The sequence below is a fragment of the Henckelia pumila genome, chromosome 2, assembly GCF_033568475.1.
Source record: "Henckelia pumila isolate YLH828 chromosome 2, ASM3356847v2, whole genome shotgun sequence".
Lineage (NCBI taxonomy): Eukaryota > Viridiplantae > Streptophyta > Magnoliopsida > Lamiales > Gesneriaceae > Henckelia > Henckelia pumila.
Genome location: NC_133121.1, coordinates 111028265 through 111038103, shown reverse-complemented (window position 1 = coordinate 111038103; position 9839 = coordinate 111028265). Strand labels below are relative to the sequence as shown.

The 9839-nt window shown below is 41.5% G+C and overlaps 1 protein-coding gene across 1 annotated transcript; it reads left to right on the top strand.

Moving 5' to 3' along the window:
* The first annotated feature begins 5585 nt into the window (after positions 1 to 5585).
* On the top strand, positions 5586 to 8360 carry LOC140879475 (subtilisin-like protease SBT1.4). The gene has a single exon (XM_073283184.1). The coding sequence runs from the start codon at positions 5679 to 5681 to the stop codon at positions 8010 to 8012; it is 2334 nt and encodes a 777-aa protein (XP_073139285.1). The 5' UTR covers positions 5586 to 5678; the 3' UTR covers positions 8013 to 8360.
* Positions 8361 to 9839: the final 1479 nt, after the last annotated feature.

Sequence of the window (9839 nt, the reverse complement as noted above, 5' to 3'; positions counted from 1 at the left end):
CAGAAGTCAACCGTCTACGAAGTTCACAGAAATTCTCCTCACATTCTGAGGACCACTCAAAATTCACACCCTTCCGAGTAAGTTGTGTCAAAGGTTGAGCGAGCTGCGAGAAATTCGCGATAAAGCGACGATAATATCCTGCTAGACCCAGAAAAATACGGATCTCAGCTACCGTCGTCGGACGCGACCAGTTCATTACAGCCTCAATCTTGCTCGGATCCACAAAAACTCCATCTCTGGATATAATGTGGCCAAGAAACACCACCCGATCCAGCCATAACTCACACTTACTCAATTTGGTGTACAACTGTCTATCCCTCAGAATTTGCAATACCAGCCTCAAATGGTAAGCGTGTTCATTTACATCATGTGAATACACCAAGATATCATCAATAAATACAATGACAAACTTGTCCAAAAATTCTCTGTATACACGATTCATTAGATCCATAAATACAGCCGGTGCATTAGTCAACCCAAATGGAATTACTAGGAACTCATAATGCCCATACCTGGTCCTGAATGCTGTCTTGGCTATATCTTGATCTCGAACTCGCATATGATGATATCCAGATCTCAAATCAATCTTCGAGTAAACCGAAGTACCCTGCAATTGATCAAACAGATCATCTATACAAGACAAATGATACTTATTCTTGACCGTTACCCTGTTCAACTGGCGATAATCAATGCACAAACGCATAGACCCATCCTTTTTCTTCACGAATAGAATAGGTGCTCCCCAAGGAGAAACACTTGGACGAATATAACCCTTGTCCAACAGATCCTGAAGCTGCTGCTTCAACTCACGCATCTCTGACGGAGCCAGACGATTCGGTGCTCGAGAAATAGGCGAAGTCCCTGGCATCAGATATATACCAAACTCAACTTCGCGTACTGGAGGAAATCCTGGAATTTCTTCTGGAAATACATCTGGGAATTCGTTCACAACAGGAATAGCTTCTATACCAATACTTCCAGCGAATGTATCAACTGCATAGATGAGGTAGCCTTCCGCGCCAGATTCCAAAGCTCGACAAGCTTTCAAAGCTGATACCAATGGCATCTGAGGTCGCGCTCCCTCACCGTAAAAGAACCAGCTATCATTGCCAACCGGATCAAATTTTACCAATCTCTGGTAACAATCCACTGAAGCTCAGTATGTAGTTAACACATCAATTCCCAAAATGCAATCGAAATCCTCCATTGCTAATATCATGAGATTCACCATCAAAACATTCCCTTCGAACTCTAAAGGGCAACCCATCACTAGACGCTTAGCCGACGCAGACTGACCCATCGGGGTAGAAACAACAACCACTGTGTCTAGTGAAATGTATGGCAACTTATATTTCTTAACAAAACGTGCAGATATGAAAGAATGAGATGCACCAGTGTCAATGAGTGCAAAAGCAGGTATATAAAATAACAAGAACGTACCCGCTATAACTTTCTCATTCTCATCCACCGCCTGATCATGTCTCAAGGAGAATACTTGACTGGAAGCACGAGGTTTCAAATTAGAACCCCCTGTCGACTGTCCCTGTGGCCTCTGCTGCACTGAAGCCTGAGAACCAGAACCTGAGCCAGAACCAGCTCCCCCGGCCTGTGGACAATCCTTCTTCAGGTGGCCAATTTCTCCACATCGAAAGCACGCCCCTGAAACCTTCCGGCACCTGTTGGCAGGATGATTCCCACCACAATGCTTGCAAGGACCTTGATTCTTTCTGCCGAAACGCATCACCTCCCCGGATCCTGAGGAAGAAGAAGTAGAACTAGACTTCTTGAATGACTGAGCACGGGGACCCAAGGAACTCACGGGTCTAGATGAGTAGAAGGATCTGTTACGGCGGATGCTGTCCTCTGCCTGGTGACATCGGCTCACTAATCCCTCGTAAGTCATGTCGTCTCCCACAGCAACTCGGTCATGAATCTCCGGATTAAGACCTTGCAGGAACAGATTATACTTCGCCTCCGTGCTATCAGAAATCTGGGGGCAATAGGGAAGTAACTCAAAGAACTTCAACTGGTATTCCTCGATCGACATCGATCCTTGCCGCAAACCCAGCAACTCACTTGTCTTCGTCTGTCGGAGAGCAGGAGGAAAATACAGCTTATGAAAAGCCGTGCGGAACTCATCCCAGGTAGCAACTCCTCGGGCTGTAATAAAAGGCGCAGAAGTAGAATCCCACCACTTCCGAGCTCGTCCTTCGACCAGGAAATCAAGAGTCTCCATCCGCTGCTCCTCAGTGCATCGGAACTCCCGGAAACAAACTTCCATACGTCGTAGCCAGTTTCCCGCATCCTCCGGTAACTCTCCTCCGACTAAAGGCTTCGGACCCATCTGCATAAACATATGCATGCTGAAACGCCTGTGATCATCATGGCGATGGTGATGACGGACCCGACGATGCTCTCGATCGTCCTGATCACCCCAGCGTCCACCTATGCTGCCATGACTACTCTCGTCACCATGACTCGCCATCTACACGATGATTAAAAGTTAATCCCAATTTCAACAATCTAGATCCCAAGATTACTATGCATGCTCTGATATCATAAATGTAGTGACCCGCACCGTGATCACCTACTAATCAGAAGGTTAAGCATGCATTTAACTTAATCAAATAAAATATCAGAAATAACAACGAAAACTTAAACAATAATAAAAATATTTTTTACAACCATATCGAATAAAACCAGTGTATTAACCCAAATACAACTGAAACAAAAGCTTAGACAATAACCCTGCTGGTCCTCCATCGCCTAAGCTCTCCTGGAACCACCCGCATCGTCCAGCCGCAGACCTGCCCCATAGAATAGGGTGTCCAGATACAACAAAGTACGGGACTTGAGCATGATAAGCTCAGTACGAGAGTATGAGTATACGGTGTTATGTGTGCATGTATGCAAATGAACTGGGTACCAAGACTCTCAGGTCAAGAAACAAGCTCATAGACCGGGCCCAGGGTATATAGCACGCTGCGCCGTCGCATCAGGAGATGGCTCATATACCCAGTGGATAATGGTGACCTGATACTAGTACATGTGTCCAACCATAAGGTGACCTGAAACAAGACTTACGTATCCAACCATCCACAAACTCGTAGGGTGAGCGCCATACTACAGGATACCTCTAAGGTAAAAGCTCAATATGCTCATGTATGCAACATACATTCATGACATGCTGTATATATAAAGGCATATAAAACATGCAATCACATAATCCATGCAAACACATAATACATGCATACCCAATCTGGATATCTCGAATAATACTTCCGTACCTCATACACTAGGCAAGCTAGACTAGCACTATGTCCAAGCCTACAGTCCGCAGTATAATGCAAAGTACTCATGCATTACCATTTTATTCTAAAAGCCTTAACTACGCTATATCATGCTCTCTATTTACTATAAGGAGCCAGAGTTATACCTGCGTCCGTCGCCAGCCCACTGATGACGATTGCCCCAGAACTTGGGCACCACTCCACCGTAACCCTGGAGCGCCTCGCCAACCTCCGGACCAAGCCTAGGAAGGCCGGAAATACCCCAAAAAGCTCCTAGAATGCTCTAAAATCGAGAGAGAAAGAATATGATTTGGTGTGAAAAATGAGGCTCTCGGATGACCTATTTATAGGCCACGATCGGAAGCTCCGATCGGTGCATGTTTGCCATGTTTTGGACGGCCGAGATCGGAAGCTCCGATCGCAGGATCGGAAGCTCCGATCTCCTGCATCTGGCCACGTGTTTAAATCTCCTTGACACCTGTTTCTGGTTGCGATCGGAAGCTCCGATCTCAAGATCGGAAGCTCCTATCTCGGATCGGAAGCTCCGATTTGCCCGAAAGCTCCGAACTGTTTCTCATGTTTCCGAACTGGTTTTGGGCCCCCAAGACCCCCGGGACCTACCCCACTATTTTCGGACGTTCTGGATTTGATTTTTCACTTATTTTTACCAAATAAGGACTCCTTAAATATGTTTTGACACTTTTAAAATTATATGTCATTTTCTAACATGTTTAAAATCACTTAATCTTGTAAAATGGAACCGGGCTACTGCAATAAAAAACATACAAAACAACATATTATTTATATCCATGTCTTGCTTATCCACATCTCATCATGTTTTTATTCATCTATCGTACATCCTATCCATGATACCAAACGATATCTAATAGTCTAGATACTGGTTTGGTTTGGTCTCTTCTTTCTTTAGGTTTTCTATTATTTATTTTTGCTATGTGTATGTAGTATGGGCACGGTCCGATTTCAATGGTGTTTTCTGAAAACTATATAATTACTCCTCACATTCCACTAATTTGTGTTGTACTTTTTTTTAGCTGCTCAATTATTTAGTCTACTTTCTATATTTAATTTTATGTTTATTACCCTTTGACCCACTTATATTTATTAAATTTATAATTACTAGCCTATACAATTTTTAACCTATTAACACCTTCATTAAATAAAGGCAAAATAGGAAATATATTTATAAAATTTAGCCTTTTCAAATATTTTTAAACTGTATGAAACGGAGAAATTATGAAGAGTGGTTATAAGACCATGAATTATATATTTATATTAGTTATTTTCAACCATTTTTTTTAAATAATTTTAAATTTAAATTAATAAATAAGTATAAATAATTAAATAAAAATTCCAATACAAATAGAAATGAGGATCGTGGGCCTCGTGGCCCATTGGAGAGTGGGAACCCACTAATCAATCAGTAAAGGAGTTTTGGCCCTTTGTTAGATATTTTCTTCTAAAATAATTAAATATACTCTTATTTGTTGTTGGTCAAAGATATTAACAGTAACATAAATATCGAGTTGTTAACGATATTAAAAAAAATAAAAAAATGGTTAATAAATAATATAAAATATATTCAATCATTAACTATTTTTTAAGTAAACATTTCATTTATGTGGAAAAATCACCAAGTACAATATCGGGTAAACAACGAGACATGAAATCTGTAAATAACTAAATACATAATTTAAACATCTAGTGAAATTGTTAGGTCATATCCACCTCATATCCTCTATTTTTCGTCTTCTATCTTTTAAATAAAGAATCATGATCTCTATTTTCAAAAATCTTTTTAAACCCATATCCTCTAAATATTACCAAATATTACTTCTTTTTTTTTTTCCTTTTACAACCCACATATAATTTAACAATTACAATATTACATATGTATTATATTATTAAACATAAAAAATTAAAATTTATACCACTCGATTTTTTTAATTTGTTGGTGGTATATTTTTTTAGTATTGTCTATTTTTATGTGTCAAAAAATATTGCATGTTTTATAATTTAAATTAAGTCGATAATAAACTTAAATTAAGTCGATAATAAATATTAATAATAAATTGTGTTTGAAAGAAAATGTTTGTACTAAATTATTTTGTGTCTTTTTTTTATTTAACAGATCGAGAACAAAGTTGAACCTTCCGTCTAGATTCGTTGCCACAAGCACTCCGAAATCCGAATATGAGATAGAAACTTAGCTGCGAGTGCGTGAGACGTGATTAAATTATTATTATATTATATTTATTATATAATAAAAATGTGGGAAATAGAAATGAAAATCGTGGCCCATTGGTAATCCACCAGTAAACGGGGACTGGCTATTGAATCCCACGCACACTGCCCTCTTCTCCGCTTTCCATGGCAGAATCGAAGCTTTGTCCGATCATCTTTTTGTGCTGTCTGGTCTCTATCTGTCTACTCCCCTGCGCCATCTCCTCCGATGGCCAGGAGACCTTTATCGTCCATGTTTCCAGATCCCTGAAGCCCGCCTCCTTCTCCTCCCACCGCCACTGGTACGCTTCCATCGTCCGATCCCTCCCATCGCATCACCGCCCTTCCAAGATCCTCTACACCTACACCCGAGCCATACGAGGTTTCTCCGTCCGCCTCTCGCCGGCTCAGGCCGCGGCCATCCGCCGCGTCCCGGGTGTTCTTTCGGTGGTGCCGGACGCCGTCCGTCACCTCCACACCACCCATACTCCGCGTTTTCTTGGTTTACAGGACTCGTTTGGTCTGTGGCCTAACTCCGATTACGCGGATGATGTGATCGTGGGAGTTCTTGACACCGGAATCTGGCCGGAGAGGGCGAGCTTCTCCGATGAAGGGCTGTCCCCGGTGCCTTCGTCCTGGAAGGGTTCTTGCGTGGATGCCCCTGATTTTCCTTCCTCCTTGTGTAACAAGAAAATCATCGGTGCTCGAGCTTTTTATTTAGGCTACGAGGCTGCGCGAGGCCAAACGATGAAGGCATCGAATGCGTCGTACTCTCCGAGAGATACGGAAGGCCACGGGACGCATACATCGTCGACCGCAGCTGGATCGAGAGTGGTCAACGCTAGTCTGTTTGGATATGCGCTGGGCGAAGCTAGAGGAATGGCCGTGAAAGCGAGGATTGCAGTGTATAAGATTTGCTGGTCTGAAGGGTGCTACGATTCGGATATCTTAGCAGCGATGGAACGAGCTATTGCAGATGGCGTGGATGTAATTTCACTTTCAGTTGGTGCTAATGGCTACCCCCCGCCCTATGCTTTTGACTCCATTGCAATCGGAGCTTTTGGAGCCGCTGAGCGTGGAATTGTGGTGTCTTGCTCCGCGGGGAACTCCGGCCCAGACTCGTACACGGCTGTGAATATTGCTCCATGGATTTTGACCGTCGGTGCCTCCACGTTAGACCGGGAGTTCCCAGCTGATGTGACTCTCGGAGATGGAAGGATATACGGAGGCGTATCCCTGTACGCAGGCGAGTCTCTGACCGAGGAAAAGCTTCCATTAGTATACGCCGCGGAATGTGGGAGCAGGTATTGCTACTCCGGCAGTCTCGACTCCTCCAAAGTCACCGGAAAAATCGTCATCTGCGATCGCGGCGGGAATGCGAGAGTTGAGAAAGGAAACGCTGTACATATTGCCGGCGGAGCCGGCATGATTCTGGCAAATCTTGAAGATTCCGGCGAGGAACTTCTCGCGGATTCACATTTCATCCCCGCCACCATGGTTGGCCAAAAGGCAGGTGACAAAATCCGTGCTTACGCACGCTCAGATCCTAATCCCACCGCCACAATCACATTCCGTGGCACAGTCATCGGCAAATCTCCCTCTGCACCACGAGTTGCATCATTCTCTAGCCGCGGACCGAACTATCGAACCAGGGAGATTCTTAAACCCGATGTGATTGCTCCTGGAGTCAATATCCTAGCTGGTTGGACTGGATATATCGGGCCAACTGATTTGGAAACAGATACAAGAAAGGTCGAATTCAATATCATTTCTGGTACATCAATGTCCTGTCCTCATGTAAGCGGCTTAGCCGCATTGTTGCGAAAAGCTTACCCAAAGTGGTCACCTGCGGCTATCAAGTCTGCTTTAATGACCACGGCTTACAATGTCGATAACTCCGGAGCCAAATTTACGGACCTTGCCACCGGCTCTGAGTCGAACCCATTGGTTCATGGGGCTGGCCATGTTGATCCCAACAGGGCATTGGATCCTGGGCTGATCTACGACTTAGCAACCAGCGACTATGTAGCGTTTTTGTGCACCATTGGCTATAGTCCAAAGCTAATTTCTGTGTTTACTGCCAATACTTCTATAGACTGTGATGCAGTGGGGTTGAAAACTCCAGGGAATTTGAACTACCCTTCGTTTTCTGTCTATTTCTCCGGTCGCAACAAGGAGGTAAACTACACCAGAGTGGTGAAAAATGTAGGAAAGGAGAAGGATGCAGTGTATGAAGTGAATGTGACTGCTCCTCCAGGTGTTTACATCACTGTTTCACCTAGCAAATTGGTGTTTAGTGAGGACAAGGATACTTTATCGTATGAAATAACATTCGAGAGCGTCATTAGTAACGCTGAAATCGAGAACTTGAGTAGCACCAAGGGTTCACACGGGTCGATAGAGTGGACGGATGGTGGCAGCCACCGTGTGAGGAGCCCAGTCGTAGTTTTGTGGCACGGGAGCTCGGTGGAGGCGATGTGAAAAGACTACTGATCGCTATGGCCTGAACCGAGATAATAGGCTCTGGTCTTGTGTATTTGATATTCATCGCTGATGCAAGTGATTTGGGAGGGGTAAGGCCTTTTTTCTTGTTGAATTGTTGATCATGTTGTTTGTGTAATAAAGGTGGATGCTAGAGAAAATGGTGTGGAATTGGATTCATGTGTACAATTTGAGCTGGAATCCATGGGAAGGTCTCCAGTATTTACTTATTCCACTCAGAAATTAGATTTTACTTGTGGGTACGATGTAAAATGTGGCAAGAGGGGAGGAAAGTGAATATTTTATTGCAATGCTATGAAAGCTTTTCCTTTGGAGTATATTTTTTAAGTTTGGTCTCATTTATTGTTTGCTGCCCTTTATCATGTTAATCGTTTGATTTAACTGCACTAAGTAGGAATGGAATCTTCTTCTAATTGTTAATTTGGTTAAACATCTTCTTCTATATCCAAAATTTAACAAGTTATTAATTTTATAATAAAAACAAATTCGATGAAGTGCTTATAAGCATTGAAGCTTACATAAAATAAAACTGCAGGTGCTTGAAGCTTTATACGAACTAAGCATTGTGCTGAATAAAGTTTTTAAGAAAATGATATATATAGAAGTGAGTTGATATTTACACTTCATTTTTTGTTATTTGCACTCCACTTGTGAGTAAATTGGACACATGTTTTACACATGAACTGGAGTGTAGATAACACAAAATGAAGTGTAAATATCAACTCACTTATATATATATCATTTTCTTAAAAACTTTATTCTGCACAATGCTTAGTTGTGATAAAGCTTCAAGCACCTGAAGTTTTATTTTATGTATAAAGTGCAATTGAAATCACAATCCTTACGACTTTTAAAAAATGTATTAGGATAATTTCGTAATTATAAATGTAATTTGTAACTCAATTTATAATCTATCTTGTACGCTAACATGATTCATTTTTTAATATTATCAATTTGAATTACAATTATATCATAAACAAATTGAATAGTCACGTCTTGTAATAAAATCATCTTTCGAACTCAAAATAGTGAAATTTAACAAATCCGTGTATCATCTTCGATGTGTCTCTAATAATTAATTTTCAAATTTTGGCCCAAAAATATATTTGTTCTTTAAAGTTTTTCAATATCTTTTTAAAGCTCAAGCATTTTAAACATAAGACATGAATTATATATTTTTATAAATCTTGTTATTTCGTCGTACGTTTTCTCTCTTACCATACTCAAAGATTGTGCCAAAAGGAATCAAGCATGGCTATTAGATTTCATAGAACCAATTTTCTTTTTCTTTCTTTTTTTAAGTACAAATACAAGATAATCAATATTTCAAATAAACAATTATAATAATATAATGAAATTGTCCACCCAACCGACGACGGGACTTGAGCATGAACTTTGAACTTGCTTATTTCGAGCAAATAAACTACTAACTAGTCTGAAAACGGCAAAAGGAGTGACTTGTCTGAACCCATTTTGTAATGCAATTCTTGTGAAATATATGCGAGCACGGAGTATAGACACCCTCGCTACCGACTTCGAAATCTTCCAAACAGATGGAGCATGTTTCATCCAAACAAGTAATAATCTTACTTTTCAAAGATTCAACAGATACTTGTTGCCTAGTAGTTGGAATATTCATGGTAGCACTCTCCGTAATCGAGTGTCGGACTAAATAATATCGACGACTATGCCTTGTAACTTTATTTTGGAACACAGCGAAATGGATGCTGAGATTCAACTGATTCTGGGAGGGAGACTGAAAGAGTGGGTGCCCGGTTAGCCAACTTGTGGCTAAGGGCTTTTGTG

Bases quoted from the DNA above. Each gene is read 5' to 3' on its own strand.
- LOC140879475 (XM_073283184.1), top strand. From the start codon at position 5,679: ATGGCAGAATCGAAGCTTTGTCCGATCATCTTTTTGTGCTGTCTGGTC.